This window comes from Uranotaenia lowii, chromosome 2 (assembly GCF_029784155.1).
Source record: "Uranotaenia lowii strain MFRU-FL chromosome 2, ASM2978415v1, whole genome shotgun sequence".
NCBI classification, from domain to species: Eukaryota; Metazoa; Arthropoda; class Insecta; order Diptera; family Culicidae; genus Uranotaenia; species Uranotaenia lowii.
This window is the reverse complement of record NC_073692.1, coordinates 371,470,855-371,494,697: the sequence shown is the minus strand read 5'-3', so window position 1 is coordinate 371,494,697 and position 23,843 is coordinate 371,470,855. Positions and strand designations below refer to the sequence as shown.

The window sequence follows — 23,843 nt, the reverse complement described above, 5'->3', positions numbered from 1 at the left end:
AAATCACTTGAAAATTAAATGAGATTTTGTATGCTCTCTTCACAATTTATAACTTCATATATACCTAGTCGATTCTAATTTAAGCTTAGGTACCCAAATCAGCTATAAAATGGAGTCGCGTGACCGCGTGGAAAGGATTCTCATATGATTCGTACAGAAAAACCCCGAACACCCCTTTTTACTGTTGAATTGGTGGTTGGTATCTGAAGCACATTTTTCTCCATTTACCCGGGTCATAAACAACAAAGTGCACAACCAAAGATGTGGATGTTTTTTACTTGCCATAGTTCCTCAAACGTGTTTGTGTAAGATTGTTCTTTTCGTTTGGAAGGAAAATCATTCAACACAAATGTGCAGCCCTCAACTGAACAAAGTGTAGGTATTCCGTCGTCGTCGGTTTCGAAGAAATCCGAGGAAAATACCGACAGGCGGATTGAACAAGTGGAAGCCGAAGACGCTCAGAAGAAATTCGTCCCTCTTGGCTGTGTTCTGTTGTCAGCAAAACCGCACCCCCACCCACTCAGCCCACCCTTTTCGGTGGAAGAACCACGTTGTTTTCCTTCGAAACTCTGTAAATCGTCCCAGGCGGCTTTATGCCTGGAACATCATCGTCATCGTCATCATCTTCAGAGGAAAGTAATGTACAAATCAACCTGCTGCCCGGACGATCGACGCTGCCGGATGATCGTGTGTAGCTTGACGACGACGATGACGATGATCGTCATCGGCATCGAAAAGGCCGATGAAAAAACCGGGTGAAAAAGACGAACTCACCCTTCAAAAAACTCGAGGAAGCAGGTCGACTCGACAGAGATGGTGTGCGCGACGACGACGATGCTGGGTGGCGACCGTCGTAATCATATGAAAAACTTGTTTCTCCGTCTGTATGGAGGCAAAGTTTGCGGAACGTCGCTGTTCGCTCACACAGCAGCGATAAGAGTTACGCAGAGGGATTGTGTATTTTCCGCCCATCTACTCGATGTACGTGTACTTCAAGATTGGGAGTTTTGAAAAATCCCCTACCACCATCATCATCATCATCACCGTTGAACAACGACGATCATGTGCGCCGGGACATGATCTACACACGTGCAGGTTTCATGCCGACCCTACTGCGTTTGGGTTGCTGGATAGATCATTCATGGAGTGTTAAGAAGATGTCGAGGATGGAGGACTCTTCGGATCTTTCGTTCCTTCTTTTGGTTTCCTCTTTCTCGGTGATGGTACAGTTTTTCGTACATGTCCCACTTACTACCCATAATGCGCGAAAGGATGATGGGTGGGATGGTTGGGCAGTTGTGTGCCACACTTGGAATGGAATCGTGAAAGTCCCTTCGTTCACCGTACGTTCATTTGCAGCTGTCTTTAGGATAGTTTATTTTTGGACAAGAAAGCCGACATCCTCGATAGAGGGTGCACGCTCCAGGCGTCCATTTTCTGATAACGTGGTGGAGCTAGGCAGAATATTGTATATACCTAAACCACAGATAACAGCTAGCCCTCGAAATTTGTGTAAAAACTCCAACGATCTTTTTGAACCAATTTTTGTTTCTTGGCTGGGTCACCACATATTTCCAAACACATCTAACAGAACTGCCCAAATAAAACTGAAAAAACAAACTCAGTTTGAACAGGTCGTATGAGCTTCTTGGCATGTTTAGAGAAAATCGCTTCTAAAGTTTCGTAGCACATTCGTCATGTTGCATAGTAAAAACAAATCTCAAAACTTGTTCGCTATTCCCTTCAAACTCGCTAGAAGTACTAAATTTTGATCAATGGAATGCAAAAATTATACGTGTAACCCTGATGCCTAGAATGAGTACTGATAGGTCTAAGTGGATGGATTAAAGTAATATTTTTTGCATTTTTCTCAAGCGGTAGTAAGAATTTGTTATTCACGGCCGCTGCCACAATATCGATATCACCATTGGAACTCTAACTTACAAAAATTTAAATTTGATTCCTACTGAGGATCGTTTACTTATTTTATTCTTGAAAGATACGTAAAAATTAGTTGGATAAAAATTATGTAGTTTTTCACGTAGTAGCTACACACAGATTATTTTGCGAGATCGATAACCGTTCAAGAATTGCGAAAGCTTAATACAAAGCACTGTCTCGATACTTAACTAACACATGGGAACAGAATTTTTGGTGCTTATCTTCTGATAACTAATTTTAGAATACTTTGTTGTCCGGGATTCGGAACTTTTGACTAACTTGGTCTATCAGCTCCAATTTCGATAAAAAACCACGATGAAACAAATTCCACATCACCAATGTTTGCTCCTCCTTAATTGATCAAAGCCATCAATTTTGTGCAAAGTTCAATAGAATGGTGCTTGGGACTAAAAAATGATCAATAACGATGCTGGCCACGTCCTAGTAGTCAATGGGGGAAAAAAGAAAGGAATATTAGTAAGATTCTTTTGGTTCAACTAGCAACTCCTCATTCCCTGATCAGGAGAGCATATCAAAATAAGAACTTAAACATATCTCAACGAGATATTTATATCTTTTTCAGTTAGAATATTGTTCTCATTATTTTCGACTCTTAGTTTCTTGAATCTTGGTTATATCTTATTTCGATTGGCATTCTTGAATAGGATTGAACTCACTTTCAACGATAAAGAATTTGTTTCAAATTGTTATAATATATTATAACCGTATCTTATTTTGATATGCATATAACTTTCCATGAAACACGAACATCGTAGTCAACATCCCAAACCGTACTTTAATGAGTTTCGCTCAGCAGATTCATAAAATTGAATCAAATTTTTGGGATACCAAAAATGGAGCATGATTTTAGCAAATAGTGTAGGTTACTGACATTCCACTAGAAATTTTCTCGAAGCATTCATATCTTGATAAGTTATAATTTTGATAGGATTTGTTCTGCCTGATATCAAACTATACTATCTGAACCAGATATAATCTTGATAGGAGCAAATCAAAAACTGATATAATTTAGCTATGATCGTATAGATTTTTTGATATAATTTGAGATATTTTAACATCCTACGAATACTGAATTATAACTCATTGAGATAGAAAAAAATAGTATCAAAATATATCATCTTGATATAATTGTTTTTCTCTCCTGATCGGGTCTAGCTTACTCCAAAAATAATTTTTGAAATAATCACAACTTGGGGATAAGTGAGTATCTTCAGCAACGAAACCGTCTATACTACCTCTATTCGCATAAATATGAGTCCCATGTGCGTTTTCATCATTTTTGAGTTACCGATGGAAAACGCTTCTCTGTGGTTCAATTTACATATAAAACAGTTTTCCTTCGAATTTTGTTCTCAAAATTTAGAAAAAATATGACTCCTGGTGAATCCTATGCGAAAAATATTCGCGCATATGAGCCCTATGACCAAAATTCAGCGCTAGAAGCATATGATGGAAGGAAACTGTAGATAGAAAATGAAGTAAATCAACATTTTAATGCTAAAAACATAAAAATTTAACGTATAGAATGATTGACTCTGCCCAGAGTTTATCTGTTATTTACAAATGTTTTTTTGTTATTAGGAAACAGTTTTCTTCGGAATCATTTTGCTTTAGCAAAGGACAGCTCTCACCAAGTTATAGGACTACATCTTCAGTTGTTGATTCCGTCTTGCATCAGTTGTGACTAGTGGACGTGTTTTTTTTTTCCTACTAGTGCACCGGGAAAAAGTTTAGTGCGAGAAGTTTCGTTACCCCGCAAATCCGGGTGTGGACACCGTGGGGTTGTTAGATTCCCGATAAGACCTAGGTGAGTGAGTCTGGATTGTCGCTATCGGATCACCATCGAATCCGATCAGACCAGTTCATCGCTTTTGTCTCCATCATCGCCATCTTCATCTTACCGGTCGAAGACAAAAGACCTTGCTGTTGTGGTTAATCGACGTCGACCAGCAAAAAACCACGTTGTTGGCGGGATTGGTACAGTGCGTACCAGATAAGTATCGACGTTTTAATTTTCTTTCTTTCTCCAAAAACTGGCTCTTGTATCCTTTTTTTTTTAACATTTTCCTCCATTATCAGAACTGATTTTTTTTCACCATTATCATAATTTTATTTACATCATAGTTTAATTAATTTTTATTAGCAATATATTTAATAAATCTGGTTTCGCTCTCTACCCAAACCCGTTATGTCGGAACGCAACCGCATAACGGATGACGACGGCGAGGACGATAAACATCCTCCATTTCGGGAAGAATCATTGTCCCAGGAATTAAGAATGGAAAGTTATTCCCCCAATCCCCCCATGTACGTTTCGGACACGGAAGATTCCCCTTCCCCCGTTTCCCAACCAATTGAAAAACCCTTTCTATTCGGCACTCCCTCTTCTTCCACAAATCAAGCTAATTCCTCCCCTGAAAATGTTACAACATTGCCGAAACTTCCCCCTCGTCGTCGGGTTTACCAGAATGAATCGACGGGACCCTGGGTAGTGTATTTCCGGTCCAAATCGAAACCCCTAAATGTCATTTCAATTTCCCGAGACCTCGACCGATCGTACTCTTCCGTAGTCAGCTACCAGCCGATGAGTCGGAACAAAATGCGCGTTGTTGTTGGTAGCTTGAAGGAAGCAAACGCCATTGCTTGTGACGAGAGATTTACGATCGAGTATCGCGTTTACGTTCCCGCTCGTGACGTGGAAATCGACGGAGTGGTAACCGAAGAGGGTTTGACCGTCGATGACCTAATGGAATCAGGGGTTGGCCGATTCAAGGATCCTGCTCTTCCAACGGTCAAGGTGTTGGACGCGCGACAATTAAAATCAGCATCTGGCGAGGGGGAAAAACGAAAGTTTTCCCTGTCGAACTCTTTTCGGGTTACCTTTTCCGGCACTGCACTTCCTGATTACGTTGCGATCGGGAAGGTTCGTCTACCTGTGAGACTTTATGTGCCTTCGGTCATGTTCTGCCAGAATTGCAAGCAGTTGGATCATACGGCCGCCTACTGCTGCAATCAGGCACGCTGCTCTAAGTGCGGGGAGAAGCATGAGGAAGCTTCGTGTACAACACAAGCAGCAAACAGGTGTTTGTATTGCACTGGTGAAGCATCTCATGCTCTCTCGGCGTGCCCTAAGTACATATCGCGCCGGGAAAAAATCAAGACTTCTCTGAAAAATCGAGTAAAAATGTCCTATAGAGACATGGTTTTGAAGTCTTTGCCAATCGTCTCAGAGAACCAGTTTGACCTTCTAAGCGAGAATGAGTCCGAAGGGGAGGATCCATGTGAAGGAACATCAACTGGGTCATTTTTAAAAAATAATGTTTCACAGGCTCCAAAAAGGAAACGCATTACTAAAACACAAACCGGATTAGCTGCCAGCAAAATTAAAATTAAAAGAAATCCTCAAAGTGGAAATAGTAATTCTGCCCCTCCTATTCAGAGTCCTCCGGGTTTTAATCCGTCCCCGAAGGACTTCCCTCCACTTTCTGGGAAGTCAAAACCCCAGGCTTCCCTTCGAAATTCAGGCCCATCAGTAGCTAACAGGAATGCAACAATTCCCAGAGAAACTGCACCTGAACCATCGTCAAATGGTTTTCCCAGCTTTTCGGCTGATGGTAAGATGAAATTCTCGGAAATTGTTGCGTTCATTCTGGACTTTTTCAGTGTACCAGCAGGATGGAGGACTATGATAAATATGTTTGTACCCCTTTTGAGAGAATTCTTGAAAAAGAAAGCTCTCACTATGACCCTCATCGCAGAAGCAATTTCTTTCGATGGATAATTCATCCAATGAGGGGAGAGAAATTGTTTCGGTATTGCAATGGAACTGCAGAAGTATTTTACCAAAATTAGACCCATTTAAAATATTGGTACACAATTTGAATTGTGATGTGTTTGCCTTATGCGAAACTTGGCTCTCTCCAAACGTAGAATTTCCCTTCCACAGCCACAACATAATTCGCCTGGATCGTGATGGTCAAAGAGGGGGTGGCGTTCTTTTGGGGATCAAGAAATGCCACTCTTTCTATCGTATTCCACTACAACCATCTCCAGGTATTGAAGTCGTCAGTTGCCAAGCTAGAATTAAAGGCCAAGACCTTTGCCTAGCCTCGGTATATATTCCGCCAAATTCAAGCGTGAGCCGGAACCAATTGGCGAATATTCTTTCACTTCTCCCAGAACCCCGGTTAGTTCTGGGAGATTTCAACTCCCATGGCGTGGGCTGGGGTAGCTCACGTGATGATGATCGTGCTAACATTATTTATGAGCTGTGCGACGACTTCAACATGACTGTCTTAAACAATGGGGAAGTGACTCGAATTAATGGATCCCAAACACAGCATAGTATTTTAGATATTTCTTTAGCTTCTTCCTCTCTGAGCTTGGATTGTACGTGGAAGGTAATCCAAGACCCTCAGGGAAGCGATCATTTGCCTATCCATATTTCTATCACCAGTGGTCGTAGTCCACCCGAAGAGATCAATATTCCTTATGACCTCACAAAGAATATTGATTGGAAAAAGTATGCATCGGGTGTAAGCGACGCCATCGACTTAATGGACGAACTGTCTCCGGAGGCAGAGTACAGTTTTATTTCTGGAACAATTGTGGACTGTGCAATCGGAGCACAGGTCAGACGGAATGAAAGTTCGACGATATAGAAACGGCCTCCCACTCCGTGGTGGGATGGAGATTGCTCACGCGCGCGAGTTGAAAAATGCAAGGCGTTTGTTGAGTTTCGCAGAACCGGATTGCCAGAGAAGTTCCAACGTTACTTGGCCTTGGAACGCAAGTTCAAGAACTTGATCAGGGGCAAGAAACGGGGGTACTGGCGGCGATTCGTGGATGGGTTATCTCGAGAAACGTCATTGAACACGCTTTGGAGAACGGCACGAAACATGCGAAATCACACTCCTTCGAACGAAACTGAAGAAAGTTCAAGTCGATGGCTGATACAGTTCGCGAAAAAGGTCTGCCCGGACGCAGCACCAGCTCAGAAACACTATCGGGATACAGAGAATAGTTCCGAAACGGAGGATCAATTCTCGATGGTCGAACTTTCACTTGCGCTCTGGTCTTGCAACAATTCAGCTCCCGGACTGGACAGAATCAAATTCAACTTGTTGAAGAATCTGCCAGATACCGCTAAGAAACGCTTGTTGAATTTATTCAATAAGTGTTTGGAGCTGAACATTGTTCCGCATGACTGGAGACAAGTGAAAGTCATCGCCATCCAAAAACCGGGAAAACCAGTTTCTGATTACAACTCGTATAGGCCGATTGCAATGCTCTCGTGTCTCCGGAAATTGCTCGAAAAAATGATTCTCTTTCGGCTGGATAAATGGGTTGAATCAAACAATCTGTTGTCAAGTACACAATTTGGATTCCGTAGAGGCAAGGGTACGAACGACTGTCTAGCATTACTTTCATCAGACATTCAATTGGCGTTTGCCCAAAAAGAGCAGATGGGGGCAGTATTTCTGGACATCAAAGGGGCATTCGATTCGGTGTCCATAGAAGTGCTATCTAGTAATCTTAACTCTTGCGGACTTTCACCAATTTTGAACAATTTTCTATATAACCTTTTGTCTGAAAAAATCATGCATTTTAGCCATGGAGAAACCAAAGTTGAACGAATTAGTTACATGGGTCTACCCCAAGGCTCATGTTTAAGCCCCCTGCTATACAACTTTTATGTCCGAGAGATCGATGCTTGTATGGCACAAAATTGCACGCTAAGACAGCTTGCGGATGACTGTGTTGTTCATATCACAGGTAAAAAAGGCACTCAAATAAAACCTCCGTTACAAGAAACTCTAAATAATTTATCACATTGGGCCAGGAATCTAGGCATCGAGTTTTCGCCTAGTAAAACCGAGTTAGTAGTTTTTTCAAGGAAGCATTCCCCTCCTCAAATAGAGCTCCTTATGATGGGTAGAACTCTAACTCAATCTCTTAGTTTTAAATATTTGGGTGTCTGGTTCGACTCTAAATGCCTCTGGGGAAAACATATTAGGTATTTGACTCAAAAATGCCAGAAGAGAATCAATTTTCTTCGAACGATTACTGGAACCTGGTGGGGTGCTCATCCACAGGACCTCATCAGGTTATACCAAACAACGATACTGTCGGTCATAGAATACGGAAGCTTTTGCTTTGGGTCCGCCGCGCAAACCCACTTGATTAAACTAGAACGAATACAGTATCGTTGTTTGCGTATTGCCATGGGTTGTATGCAGTCGACACATACGATGGGTCTCGAAGTACTGGCGGGAGTCATGCCGTTTAAAAATCGGTTCTTCGATTTATCGCTACGTTTCCTAATTCGAAGTTAAACTATGAATCCTTTGGTGATAGAAAATTTGGAAAGGCTTATGAATATTAATCCGCAAGTAAAATATGTAGATAATTATAAAACTTTTAGTCAATTAGAAATAAATCCTTCTTTATTAAATTCGGACACGAGTCACTTTTACCCGATTAGCAGTTCCTTGATAAAATTCGATCTGTCCATGACCGCTGACATCCGTGGAATTCCAGATCACGTCCGACCCAATATCATTCCTTCAATCTTTGCTTCAAAAGTACGTGAAATTGATCCTATAAAAATGTTCTTTACTGATGGTTCTAGAATCGACAACGCGACTGGCTTCGCAGTGTATAATGAGGGCTTTGAAGCTTCGTTCAAGCTTCGAGAGCCATACTCCGTTTACACTGCTGAGCTAGCCGCTATTTACTGCACCTTGGAACACATTCGCACACTGCCCATAGACCACTATTTCATCTACTCGGATAGTCTCAGCTCCGTTGAGGCGATTCGATCGATGAAACTGATGAAGCGCTCTTCCCATTTCTTGCTGGAAATTTCTGGGATATTGGGCGCTCTGATCGAAAATTCGTATAGAATTACCTTAGCTTGGATCCCGTCTCATTGTCTTATACAAGGCAATGAGAAGGCGGACTCATTGGCTAAGGTGGGCGCGTTACAAGGTGAAATCTTTGAGAGGATAATAACTTACAATGAATACTTTTCAATACCTCGCACTTTAGCGATTAACGCTTGGCAGTCTAGCTGGGACAATGGCACAAAGGGACGTTGGCTCCATACGATTATCCCTAAGGTTCCGACGAAGGCATGGTTTAAGCATTTTAACTTGAGTCGCGACTTCATTCGCGTGATTTCTCGGCTCATGTCAAATCACTGCTGGCTTGACGCGCACTTGTTTCGTATTGATCTCGCTGCAACCAATGTTTGCGTTTGTGGGGATGGCTACCACGACATCGATCATGTTGTATGGACGTGTGAAAGGTATGGTCAAACGAGGGCTTGGCTACTGGATACCCTTAGGGCCCGAGGTAGATTACCTGGGGTTCCAATTCGAGACATTCTGGCAAACTTAGATTTTGGATATTTGTTCCCAATTTACAAATATCTCAAGCTGTCTGACTTGGTCGTTTAGTCCGCTTACCCACGTAAACTCTCCCCTTGTGTGTTCTTCATTTAATGTCTGTTTTGTTTATTTATTAGTACTACCTCTCATCCAACGGGTTCGACATATTCCTGAAGAAGGCTGGCCAGAAGGTTGGAAACCGATACCATGCAAACCGTAGCTACCGAAACCACAGCTAAAGGAGGCCACCACCGGACCCTAATGGAAAACTGTTACTGAAAAATAACCCCTATAAACCCCTTCCTTTTTCCTTGTTTAAAGTTTTTTTTTTTTTTTTTCTAACTGTTGAGTCGCCGCGACTATTACGGCCCCCTTCCTTACTAACCAGTGAAACGAATACCCTCGGCACATTTAAACTTTGTAAAAGTAAAAGGCCTTTAATAAACTAGTTATAAATAAATATTTTGCTTTAGCATTAAATTATTGGTTTACTTCATTTTCTATCTAAAATTTCCTTCAATGGTATGCTGTAGCGCTGAATTCAGGTGAGATTTTCTTATAATTAACAATCAGGCGGAAAAATTAAAATATTTAGTGGGTGCTCCCTTTCCTTCTAGTAGGCCTACTTTGTGAACTTCAGAGGATACAATATTTGTCATAAAATTATCACAATTCAAAAACATAACAGATTATTCGATAAAATGCCGAAAGTGGGTTCCGATTCTCCAGGGGATCAAGCAGAACATCAACAAGCATGTTTTGTCAGCGACGCAGTTCTTTCTGACTACATATAGGACTGAATGCTGCTGACGCCCACTTGCGGTGGGCGACTCGCCTTCGCCTACTATACCAACGAATATTATATTCAGCAATTGAAAACGAAATGAACAGGGCTAAGTTTGTAGGTTATGGAGCGCAAGCATAGAGAGGGAGGAAGACAGACACATCCAGTTCGTTGTGGGGGTGCGCTGTGAGGGGGGATCAAATTCGAGATCCCCAAGCATATCAGTCAAGTCAGCGCAAATTCCAACACTCGCACTCGGAACCGAAGCGCAACACGTGAACACGCTGCCGTTTTTTTCCCTCGAGCTTCTGTGAAACAGGGAGCGGGTTGTGGTGACAGAAACAGAAAAGGGGGAGTAGTTCAAGAACGTATAGCCTCCATCCCATCAGTGTGTGCGATCATCACGGAAATGTAAGGAACAACAAATGGGGCAGCAGAGGAAAATGAGACGAAAAAAAAACAAACGAAGAAGAGAGTGGTTTGAAGCCAACCCCACCGAAAGGGAGACACGACGGACCAAACAAAAAAAGGGGGCTCACAACAAAAGACACGGTAAATCCATCCATGTAGGAAACCGCGTCAACCAAGGGATTCGAAGGGGTGCGATGTTTGGAATCGGTCGGTCGGCGAACGAGAAGCAAGCAAAACGACGAAAAGGAGTCGATCGGCAGCGCGCACGAAAAGGGAAGGAAGCAGAAGGAGCAGGCAAAGCGAGAAAAAGAAAACTTATGGCGGTGGTCCACCCACTGGCTAACCTCGTTTTTGACGTTGTTGCTCGATGGGAGCAGCAGCAGGCGTTGTTGTCGTTTCGCAAAGCTTACTGAGTTGCAGCCAGCCGCCTCTTTCTTTATCAGCACGCTCGACACAGACGACTCGACTCGCCTCCTCAATGTCATTCAAGTAGGCCCCCTCAACCCACATCCCACCCCGAGGCGCCCCATTTATGATGAAAATCATCAAGTGTGTGTAGGGTACATGTAGGGTTTTTCGTCAGGCGGAAAACGTCTCCGGCTGTTGCCGAGACACAATTGTGCCAGAGTTCAAAGTCTTGCCAGAAAAACCGCCATGTTATGCTGTGACGACGAATGGCGAACCCGAACGCAGAGCAAGGAAATCTACACCCATGTGCTTTCTGGGGTTGGAAAAACATAGCCTACTCACCTTGGGCCGATGGGGTTTTTCCACCTCCGGGCGATTCACTCACAAACTAACAAAACTTCACAACTAATTCACTTCAACTGAAACACTTCTCCCGAAAAGTCCTAATCTTTTGCGGCTGTCCTCCAACTAACTACGAAATACCCGGATTTATTCCACTACTGACTGACTGCTTGCTGGAAGATGTCCCTTTCGCGGACCAACGACACTAAATTCACTTCCGAGTTCAGCTCTAGAAGAACCTTGTAGCAGGAATCAAACGCGCGCGACGACCAAACGACGACGAGAAAAACATGCGTGTGTCTCCACGATCCGGCACTTGGCGATGTATTGAAATGCGAATGCGGTGGGCCTCCTTTCCGGACTCGTTCGGGTCGGGTCGAATCGACGAAACAGACGAACGAACAACACCCATTCAACCACCACACAGCAAAACAAACCGATGATGGTGGCAATGATGATGACGATGACTATTCCTGTTTGCCGTACAGCAACGACAGTAACCAACCCACTCTGGTGGTATCATCGGTCGGCCCGGTTGTTACTCACACTACGATGCGAGGGTCGCCCGGGCGCCCCTTTTCCGATAGGGCTCCCAGAAAGGTACCGAACGAGGACATGGAGTAGTTCGTGTGACTTTTTGTGATTTTTATATTTAATTTAGTAATGTTCATATTGTATTCATGAATATAAAAATGTTTTAAATGTACGAAGATACTATAAGAGATAGACAAACGGTGTCCTCAACAAAAATGATCATCAAACCATGCGCTTTAATAATCTTAAATCCTCTACAAAGATGAAGCCATCGGTTTTTTAGGGCAACTTTCTCCAATACACCACATGCATATGGCGTTTCGTAAGCGAGTTATGCTTTATTTAATTATTAAAATGTTAGGGTGTATAAAAATACAGTATTCTGGATCGAACTTTTGTGAATGAATCCGTACAATGAAAATGTCTTCAAAGCATTTGTAAGAAATAAAAATTCGCACATTTTTCCCTCAGCGCTCAAACTTGTATCTGGAAGCGTTCTATCGTGATAAGGGATTTTTAAGCTTGTACTTGTACTTTTTAACCGTCATATCTCGGAGTGGTGCAAACCAAAAATTACTTCATGACTGCATTATTTAGTTCAAATAGCAAATCTAGAGTTTGTTTTGATTAAGTCGTATGAGCCACCTGACGTGTTTCGAGAAAATCGCAGTTGAAATTTTGTAACTTATTTTTAATTCTTATTTTTAAAATACTGCTCAGAGTTGTCTGAAAATTTGGTATGCGATGCGAAAATAGATTTAAAAGAGCCTAGAGTATTAACTACAGGCGTAAATACGGTTTTTCGAGTAAACATGCACTTACGACCTTGGGCTTTTCGTTTTTGGCGCAAACGTCGTTTTGCATATAGCTAAATTTTACCTTAAAACAGCATAACGAAAAAGAGCATAACGAAAAAGACTTACGCACATATCACCCTTGGCCGATGTGCCGGTCCCCACGGGTGATATGTGCTCGACGGAATCTCCGTTTTCTGCTAAACGCACGGTAATTGTAGTCCGTAGCTATTTCCTCTTACCACTTAAGCAGCCGGGAATCCGTATTGCGAAGGACTGTCCATCAAGTAGGTATTTCCATTCCACTTTGAGTTGCTGATCACTTCCTGTTTTGTGTTGTTGGCTACCTCTGTGATGAAAAACTAATGAAATTGGAATTTAAATTTTGCCCACTCATAAAAGTTTTGCATTTTTAACTTACCTCTTTACAAATTGAAGAAGTTTTTTATAACTGGATAGCTTAAACAACTATCGCTAACAATTTACGTTTAAATTTGTTAACTTTTTAACACTTGCTGAAGCATTTTTTGAAAAAATGCATTTGGTCGCAAAAACCAAATTGCCGGAATGTTATTTTGCGACCTTTGTTTTGCACGATAATTCAGTGCAATGCAACTAGTCGCAAAAACCAAATTACACTCGAAAATGAGAAAGTCATTATGTGTCCTAAATTCAAATAAATTTGTAAAAGTTATTTATTGACAAAATTAAACCAAGTTTTTACCTAACGTAAAATACGTTTTTATCGATCGTTTGCAGTCAAAAACTCAATTTTGGTTATATTGGTTCATACGACCTAATCAAAACTAACTCTAGAAATATTTGATTGTTAAATTATGGGAGACAGATTATTTTTTAAACTCGGGAAAAAGATTCCAAAGTTTGTTAATTTTCAATACAATTTCACAGCGGCAGCACAGCACAGCACAGAGGCAGCGAATAATATCTAGTAGGAAAGCCTAGACTTTGAGCTGTTAGGGGAAACAAATAAAATTTTGATTTATTAAATAGTTAGCCTTCGGTAACAATAAATGCATTTTTCTGCATTGGACTATTAAATCCAACACGTGGTTTAAATAACTGACCGAAGTTGAATAAAACCTTTTTGGCACGAGTATTCAAGTCCTGAAGACGAAGCAACCGAGAAAATGAGTAGTCGCAACGGAAATCTGGTCGAAGTCGGAGATATTTTTGATAGATTTTGCCGGTCCTGTGGAAGGATTCTTCTATCTGGTCGTTGTGGATTCCTTCACAAACTGGCCGGAAATTTTTCAGACGAGATCTCCAACAAGTTCCACTACAATTCTTTGAGAATGTTTTGCCCGCTTCGGCATACCAACGCTTATCGTGACTGACAATTCGCTATGTTCCGGAAATTTTGCGAGGAGTTAGCAGTCGTTCATCTCCGTACAGCATCGTATCATCCGCAATCCAATGGCCAAGTGGAACGGTTTGTGGACACTCTGAAAGAATCTTTGAAGAAACCATCGGGGGAGGAGAGACATCAACTGCAACAGCACTTCAAACGTTCCTGCACATCTATCGTTCTACACCGTCCGTCGTGCTAGGTGGGAAATCACCCGACAACATGATGCTAGGACGTTCCATGCGCAAAACTTTGGATTTTCTGCACCCAACGTATCCACCTGTCAGAAAGTAACTCAAGCCAGGTACTATCGGCTTCTGAGAAATTTCGGGGACAAAACACTAGCGCCAAAATCATATTGACGAATAAAACTTTAACCCTTTTTCGAAAATTTTAACAGCATGCTTTGAAGTTTTTGTTTACATCGGGTTCAAAAGATATTTTCGTTAGTTGTCAGAGCTAGCATTTAAATTTGCAGAAAATGGAAGAGATTTTCGGATCAAAAAGATTAAATCGTATACGACATGTATCACGACGTGAAGAGATTTTTGAGGTTATTTGCTTTCTCGGTAAGTTCTTTTAACATAAAAAAGAATGTTTGAATCATCACCAAAATTTTGTTTTGCTCCCACAGCCGGAGATTTTTTTCTTGCCCGACGGGTGCATCCCCGGTCAAGTTACTTAGACAGATTCTCTTGAAACATTCTGATTGGATACCTGGTAAGTTGTTTAGTTTTTTTTTATTAAAATGTACCGGTAAACAATTTTTTTGTAGTGAACAACAAGGGAGCTATTTTCGTGGAAACTGGATTCGACGACCGTGAGTTGATAAGCATCGACAATAGGCCAATTCCAACGACGAGCTCTGTCCGCTCAACAACTCGGAACACAAAATATTTCACAAATTGTGTAAGTAATTTGATGTTTGATTTTTGGACGTACTTTTTAATAAAGGTTATGTTGATATCATTTAGATTCTTTAAGCAAAAGGAAACAAAAACCGGCAATCGGTCCGTTATTGCGGCATCGAGTTCATTCATCTCTTCAGCACAAAGCCAAACAAAGCCTGCGAAGAACGAAACATAAAAAATGTAACCCTGAGAGCGACCTGGAGGATCGTTTAGTATTCACAGATGAATACCAATTGAGGAAGTTTCGGTTCTCGGCATATGAATCCTACATGGAGGAGAAACCGCCCTGATAGCAGCAGAATCATTCGGCATGGCCCGGAGGCATACATCAAAAATGCTTCAGAATTAAGATCCAATCAATCAATATACGCAAAAACATAAAATATTTATTTTCATTCTCCTCAACAAATTTTAAACTGAATAAATTAAATTTTAAATTATATCTTTCAAAAAATTATCTAAAATCCACATTATTCCAGGCTTAAAACAGTTACCGAATAATAACATGTATAGTTTATGGTCATTTTAAGGTTTTATTTTCTAATTTTATCAAATTTTACCAAGTAAATCTTTTTTTCTCACTAGAACCGTAAAGCAATTTTTTTTTCATTCTGGGATTTTTATCCTGTCGGATGATTCATCCCTAGAACCTACTGTTAGGTTGTTGTTGTTTTGGGTGGGTTGTTTTTCTGTCCGTGTAGGTTGTTTCGTCGGTCAAATGCAAAACTTATGTGTTTGCAAGTTTGAATGCAATTTGAAAGCTTGAAGCCTTTTTCGCTGGTGGCAGCACCGTAAACAAAGAATTGATGTCCCAGACTACTTGTTCGAAAAACTGTTCAGCCGGGTATCTTGATAGAATATAATATCTTTGCTCAAGCGCAACCGAAGGTTTTAAGTTGGGTCCAAGGTGTATTCAACAAACGATGAATGGAAGTGGATGCCAGGTGTGGTCCTCGAAAGAATCAGCAACGTCAACTATAACGTCCTCCTGGATCACTAAGTTGGCCGACGAAAGGTTCATCGATCCCATCTAAACCAGATGAAGATTCGCTCCAGCGATGAACCTTCAGCAGCAGGTTCCAATTCCATTGAACATCCTGATGGAAGAGTTTAATCTTCAGCAACCAACGATTCCTGTACCGTTCGGTGGCAGAAATGGGTCTGCCACAGTCGTTCAACAACCAACCGACATCGTACCAGAAGATGAACAACTGCCATTCCTGTCGATTTTCCGGAACACGACGAGGTCACGCAAATAGAAGACAATTATCCTGATCTTGAATGAACACTTCGGCCCGGCTTCCAGGAACCTGATCCATCTTCATGTTCAACTCCATTACAACAAAGTCCTCGGCGATCTGTGCGTCTTCCAAGGAAGTTAGATGACTAAATCTGCTATTAGCTTAAAGGGGAGATGCTACCGAGGCAGAAAATAATATCTAGTTAGCCTAGACTTTGAGTTGCTAGGGGAAACAAATAAAATTTTAATAAGACATAATCAGTAAGAATACACGCATTTTTCTTTAATTGTCCAACACGTGGTTTAATTAATTGACCGCTGTTTAATATAACAGATGCTTAAATAAGCGATTAGCTCAGTTTCAAGCGTCCTGGCTGAAACTTTGTTTTCTACCACGAAATGTCGAAAATTTTAATAACCTTGATTTTTCTCGGCAAGAAATATCCCAGTTATTACACCCAGAGAAATAACACTGTGAATATGCGCGGTAAAGCTTGAAAAAGCATGAAAAATAATATTTTAAATTTTTTCATTTCTGAATGTAGTCTCTTCATTTAGAGAGAGCTGGAGCTGAAAAATAGAAGAAAATAAAAAAAATCGCTCAAATGTCAAATTGGTCTGATTTGTAATATATGCATTGGCAGTTGTGGCAATTTTTTAAATTTTTCAAAATTTTGACAATTTTAACCATTTTTTTCAAATTTCAAAAATTTTGCTGTTCTACATTATCAGTCATATATTCACAATTTTTTTTATAGATTAAAAGGTATTAAAATCATAATATTTCCTTAACTGTATTATGAGTTTCTGGAAGATATAAAAGAACACAGATTCCGCTGCATTTTGGCAACACACCCGCCAAAATCGAATGGGATTTTCTCGTTTTTCTTTACTTGTACCTAATTTAAGTTATTTCTCGTCAATTTCTGACATTTTTCAGTATTTTTTTGCCATACTTCAGAAACTTTTTTTTTTTAATTTCATTTATCATGTTTGATATTTTTGCCATATTTGTAATTTTCAGTAATTTCTTAGTTACTTTTTTATCTTTTTAAATCTTTTGTTTGTAGGTATTTGTTTTAAAAAGTTTAAAAAATTGTCATTTTGTAGAACTTTATTATTTTTTTTTTATTTAGCTTATACATAATTGTTATATAACATTCAAGATCATTAAACCATATTAAACAACATTGAATTAAAATTAATTGAGTCTAAATTTTTTTGGTCCTGTAAAAGCGCCAAATGTTAACAAATGTAGTTTTAAAACACTGTTCATTTGCCAAAATCGAACGGGGTCTGTGTAAGTTAAAAAATGGCAAAAACCAAATTTTTATTTTTTTTTGTTTTTTTTTATTTAATTTTTTTGGAAAATCGGTGTTATTCCAACAGCTTTTGACATCTCATTAAATTTTACAGACTCAATCAATCAAAATCATCTTCTTGCACCTATTTGCCAATGTTTGGTGGAATGTTTTTCGAATTAAAATGATACTGTTCACTTAATCAGTACTTTCTATTCCTTATTAAAAAAAAGTTTTGCATTAAATGGTTAACAATGGTGGCAATTTTGAAAACTTTGTGCATTTTAACAATTTTGAGGAATCTTTATAATTTTGCCGATCGGGTGTATATTTTATTTATTTTCATTGTTTTCCGACAGACCCGAATGACCCGGGCGGTTAAAAGTTCTCTAATAAATTTTAATTATAATAATAATAATTGTTTTCCGTGTCACGACACAGCTCGATGAACATAATTCTTATAATTCACTCGTTCCATGGCAACCATTTTCCAACTTCTCGGACATCCCCCATTCGCCAGATCGCTCTTTACACCTCTGCCTATCCCGTTCCTGCCGGATTCGTAGCGAACACCCGTTATGCAGTACAGTCTATTTTGATCATTTAGACAGAAACATTCACAATTAATTTTTCAATCAATTTAGAAACACAAATATTAAGAAATTGTGTCTTAACGGATATTTTTGACAATTTGAACAATTTTGATAGATTCTCAAAATTTTGGAAATAATCGATTCTCAATTTTTTGACAATTTTGACAAATTTGAAAATTTTGATAACTAAAATTTGGATAATATTGAAAATTTTGACTTTTTGATAATTTTTTTATCAAAGTTTTCATTACGACATTTTCGCTGATTTTGGTTTTGAATTTCTGTCAATTTTATTACATTTTTATAATTTAAATACAACTTCGGCATATCGAACAAATTGGAGGTTTGAACGAGGTTGGTTCTTTCGATTTTTCTATAATTCAGAAAATTTTGAAAATGTTAGTATATAAGTTTGACAATTATAACGATTTTGAATGTTTCAATTTTTTTTCATAATTTGGACAATCAATCGAAAGATTCTCTTTAATTTAACCACGATACCTTGGTTGAATTTTAGAGAATCTTTCGACAACTTTGATTCAGTACAATTATTCAACCAAGTAGGCTCACCAAACATATTAAAGTAACAATTTTTAGCTTTAACAATTCTGTTGATTTTTTTTTCATTTTGACAAATAAACTTTCTTAGGCAGGATTTTGATAATTTAGCCATTTTTGATGATTAATTTTGTCTTTTTCCGCAACTGAAAATTTTAGCAATATTCAACAATTTTGAAAAATTTCGCTATGGTGGCCTGATTCCAAACCGTAAACTGTTTTTATTTTGCAAAAATGTTGTTTTAATTTTGTTCTCAATTATTAAAAGAAGCAAATTAAAACAAATTTACAAATAAAAAGTTTACTGGTTAGATCCCCGCGTTTTTCGATTATGGGCACAAGCACGGTGCCTTCGAAAGCTTATATGAACATGCACGCACCAGCTGGCGAAGATTTACCGAAATGATGAAAAAAGTTGCAGATGGTCACCCTACCCGGTGCGAAAATGCTGAGCTTCATGCAAACGCACACAATCAAAGAAGGCCGTCCCTGCCTGAAGATGATTCCAGCGGGGTTGGCGGACGCGGGGTGAACTCAGCCAGCCACCCAACCCAGCCCAGCATTTCGAGCAAGCAACGTGGTCGCGCAACTTATTGTAGATTAGTAGATCGCAAAGATTCGAAAAGTTTTAATAAACAAAATCAACTAAATAATCGAACAATTTCAATGAGCATCAATGTTTCTACTCGCAAGGAAATCCACCCAGCAAAAGTAGAAGAAAATCAGACAACAATCCTCACCCACACAGCGTTGCAAGGATGCCGCCTGTAGGGTGTTGATTGGGTGTTTCAAGCGTTTCAAGATAGTCGAAGATGATAGAGTGCGAAGATCGAACACAAAAAAAAAAAACGAAAGATTGCCGTCAGTAGTCATCTGGCTGGATGCACTTTTGTCGTCCGTCACTGCCAGTGACAATATTCGGTTTGTCCTGGAATGCATCCTCCCTCATCCACTCGCCTCACTCGTTTTTCCTCATACATACATAGCCTTGGGTGAAATCATCATCATTGAACTCATCATCACAACGCGACAAGGAGCCTGGAACTAATACCAAGAAACAAGCCAAAAAAAAACGATCCGTCGGCATCGTTCCTTCGCCGAGGATCATGTTTTTTTGTGTTGTTGTTTTTCTCGTTTCTCTTGTTTGTCGAACATTAGGCGTTAAGAGAACTAAAGAACGACCTAGAGTGAGATCGAGATAGAAAGAACCGAAAAAGTTTCTATTCCTTCCATATAAATGAGAATACTTCCTTTTTGTTTTTCTTCCGGGAAAATCAAGCTGCATTCGGCCGCCCCACCGTAAATGTGGATTCGAGCGCATATTCTGAGGGGGTGGTTGAGGAGGGAAAATGACTCCTTTCCTGTTGCTATTTTTTTCCTTTCTTCCACCTTTGTGTGTGTGTAAGCAAGTAGGTAGGTGTACCTATAAGAAAATAAGCTGGTGGTTGTGAGAGGCGCCGATGACATTGACGACGACAGTCATCGCACCGCCGACAGGCGCTGATGATGAAGTTGATGACAATGAAGGTGGTACAAAGCCGTTTGAGCAGGCTGTGGGTTGCGACTGCGGTGGGCCGTATTTTCTGTTTTATTTATTTTTTGTTTTTGGACAGCATCTTCACCCAACCGGGCCAGTCAGTCAATTAGTTCCTAGTGGGTAGGTAGGAGGGCGATAATTTATTCCACAATGAGGAGTTTTGTGGAAGAAGTTTTCAAACCCGTTTTGGGGGTTCACGATGAGTGAACGGGGGGCGCTTAGAAAACTGGCCCATTGAAGATTGTTTGGGTTCTAGGGTGGTTATTAAGTGGGTTGGGTGAATCATTGTCTTCCGTCGGCCTACTATTGGCTAAATTTAAAACTGAGCTTAGAATTCATATTCTGATCTGGTTACTTAGTTCTGTTTTCTGAACTCTAAATTCCGAGTTTCATATTTTTTGGACTGATTGGAAGAAATCTGAAAACATAGTTTAAAGTTTAGAACTCACATGATTTTTCTATTGAAGTACGTCAATCATATTACACAAAAAAAATTTTTACAATTACGTGTCACTGAAACTGCAACCTTTAAAATAAATCGACCTGTAATTAACAAAACGTATAATTTTATATTGTTTCCTTAAAAGTTAACGAAGATTCATTTATTATTCCAGCAAATGTCCTGTAAAAAAGTTGTACACTAAAAATTAAATGTCACGTAATTTGTTTTTCGACCTGTAAAATTACGGTAAATGTCCTGCTCCATTTTGTTACAGGACATTTGCATAATTTTACAGGAACTAATTTTGCTGTGTACGTTTCAGTGCTTTTCTTTTCAGAATCGCACGTCTTCATTTAACTTTTTTAATTTTTTCTAGTTTTTGTTTTTTTTCCATTTTAGTAATGTTTATCATTTATTTCCATATTCTTCATTTTTGTCACCTTTTCATTGTTGTAATAATATTTTTTTTTCAATTTTGTCATATTTCGTTTTTGTCGAATTTATAATATTTTGACATACAGACCCCGTTCGTTTTTGACAACATTCAATTTCGGCAACATCCGATTTGGGCACATGTGCCAAAATGGAACGGTGTTTTGTGACAACATTACCAAATAGTTTTCGCTATAACAGGACCCCTATAACTTAGACAAACACCAAAAATACGTTTTTATATTTTGGAATGTTGAAAAAATATAGCATCAAAAACAAAAAATTCAAAAAAAAAAAAAGCATTCCATAATGACGAAAAACGTAGAAATTTCAAAAAACTCAAAAACAAATACAAACAAAAGAATAGAAATGACAAAACACATCTATGAGAAGAAGCAAAATGACAAAAATAACAAATACAGACCCCGTTCGATTTTGGCAACATGCCCGTACATTTTGTGTTGCCAAAAGCGAATGTTGCCAAAATCGAACGGTTTTTTTCTCAACTTTATTTTTCAGTTATTTTTACAAAATGACTATTACTACTACCAAAAACGTTATTTTTAATCAGTTTCCGACCATTTGTAGTCATTTTAATGTTTTTCATCATGTTTTTGATGCATTTTCCACTTTTCTTTTTTTGTTGATAATGTTGGTTTTCATTTGCCATATTTGCTGTTTTTGTCATTCTTCATAATTTTTTAGTTGTAATTTGTCATTTTCAGTCATTTGTTTGAATTTTTTTTAACTTTTTGAATTTTCCGACTTTTTGTTATTTTTGAGTACTTTACAAATTGAAAAAAAAAACTTGTTTTTATTGTTGCTTTTTATCACCATTTCAGAACATAAAAACGTATTTATGGTGTTTGTCTAAATTTAATTGGTCCTGTTATAACGAAAACTAAAAGGTAATGTTGTTTCTAAAAACCGTTCGATTTTGGCACATGTGCCAAAATCGGATGTTGCCAAAATCGAATGTTGCCAAAATCGAATGTTGCCAAAATCGAACGTTGCCAAAAACGAAAGGGGTCTGTATGATGAAAATAACAAACATTCTGAACATAACAAAAAAAGGTCTGAATAAGTCTAAAACATGATAAAAAATAACAAAAAATTACCTAAAAGTATCTAAAAATGATGAAAAATTGAGTTAATAATAATAACAATGGTTTATTTTAATTAATAGGTAAGAAAAAAGTTGATGAAAAAACCGTTCGATTTTGGCAATACAAAATTCTCGAGCGTGTTGCCAAAAACGAAAGGAGCCTGTATTTATTAATTTTATCTTTTTTGTCGTTTATGCCATTTTGTTATCTTGGTGGTGTTGACCATTATTGTCATTTATGGCTTCTTGTTATGTTTGTCATTTTCGTCAATGTTGTCATTTGTTTTAATTTTATCATTTTTGACATTATGTGCCATTTTTGAGAATTTTCTCATTTTTTTCTATTTTGTTAATTTTGTCACTTCAGTAATTGTTGATATTTGAGGCGGAGGGGTATACACGCAAAAATGATCGATTTCGAGTTAATAATGACGTACGATTAACGAACACAAACACATACAGGATCTCAATGAAACATGATGTTTCCTCGAAGAGATTCCTTTTTTTCTTAACTCTAAGCGTACATCTTACGAGGATATGATGGCTAGCATCTTACAAATGCTAAAACCACCAACCCACCAAAAGTGTATTATGTATGCCGTGACCGGGATTCGATCTCACACCCCCTGGCTTAGAAGACTTGAAGGCTGTCCTCTACGCCACGGGCGGTGGCAATTCTTCATATTGAGCTTCTTTCGGTGTTTTTTTCAGATTTTTATTCAGATTTTTTATTTACATCATGGGTGGCAAAATTTCAGAAATGAAATTGGCTTGCGGGCAAAAAAAAAACAAATTGTTCTGGAGTATTAAAAAAAAAAAGAAAAATATTAATACATAATTACAGATTTTTGAAAGCGCTATAAAAATATTTCGGTATCGAATTTTGAATACCGCGATGTTTCGGGAAAGTTTGTAGGAAAATGTTATTTTTTTTTCTCATTTTCTTGAGATCTTAATATCATTCAGATTACTTTGTCCTATCAAAATGTAGATCTCCAAACGTACTTTTTGACAAAGCTCGCCAGATTGCAAAACTTTATCCGGGTTTGCCCGGATATTCAATTCAAAATTTGGGAAAAGTCCGGTCCAGCTTGTTTACCCGGATTTTATTGAAAAATGCTCGGATTTTATCATCTTTTTTGCCAAATCGAACAAAAAAAAAATTATGAAAGGTTTTGTGGAAGCCTCAAATATGATTTAAAATCTTCTGATAGCATTTGATGGACTTTTTTTCAAGTTTTTTTGTTATCGATTTTCTTTTGATATTGCCTGTAGTTTTGTTCGACAATTTTAAAATCAAATGCCCGGATTTTGCCAGGTTTTTAGATGAAAATAGTCCGGATTTTTCCGGCCTTGGTACGTGTTGAAAAAATTCTGACAACCTCAGTATAGATTTGTCTTAAAAAGTCGTTTTTGTTAATTGTATATCATTTGAAATTTTGCCCCATTCGAAAGATACTATAAATATTACGCTGTACGATATGAATTATAACTCCCAACTTATGTATGTACGTCGCAATCTTTTCAAGGCATTTAAAATCTCATCGGTTTATTCATCCTAGAAATGTCAAATGGCGTAACTACAATGGACATAAAGTAAATTTTATGGTCTACAAATATAAAAAAAATTAACGCCTATTTTCCACAGTTTTGAAGTTTGCCGTTCTCCTTAGAAAAAATTTATAGACAAATATAAAAAGCAGAATGGTATTGTTGAAACGAACTCCAGTTA

General features: G+C 38.7%; 2 protein-coding genes across 7 annotated transcripts in view; one reads left to right on the top strand and one right to left on the bottom strand.

Annotated features, from left to right (window-relative positions):
• LOC129749988 (protein charlatan) overlaps nucleotides 1-23,843 on the bottom strand; it is a 97,881-nt gene that overhangs the window by 70,573 nt on the left and 3,465 nt on the right. The window contains exon 1 of one of the 6 annotated variants that reach the window (XM_055745165.1): nucleotides 11,299-11,660. The exons of the other annotated variants lie outside the window; for them this stretch is intronic. The gene's annotated coding sequence lies outside the window, so the exon portion shown is untranslated. Of the gene's footprint in view, nucleotides 1-11,298; nucleotides 11,661-23,843 lie in introns of those variants that run through there. 6 annotated transcript variants of the gene reach the window in all.
• On the top strand, nucleotides 8,306-9,625 carry LOC129749997 (uncharacterized). Its single transcript, XM_055745179.1, has 2 exons — nucleotides 8,306-9,271; nucleotides 9,491-9,625. Exons 1-2 carry the CDS (start codon nucleotides 8,337-8,339, stop codon nucleotides 9,525-9,527), a joined length of 972 nt encoding a protein of 323 aa, XP_055601154.1. The 5' UTR covers nucleotides 8,306-8,336; the 3' UTR covers nucleotides 9,528-9,625.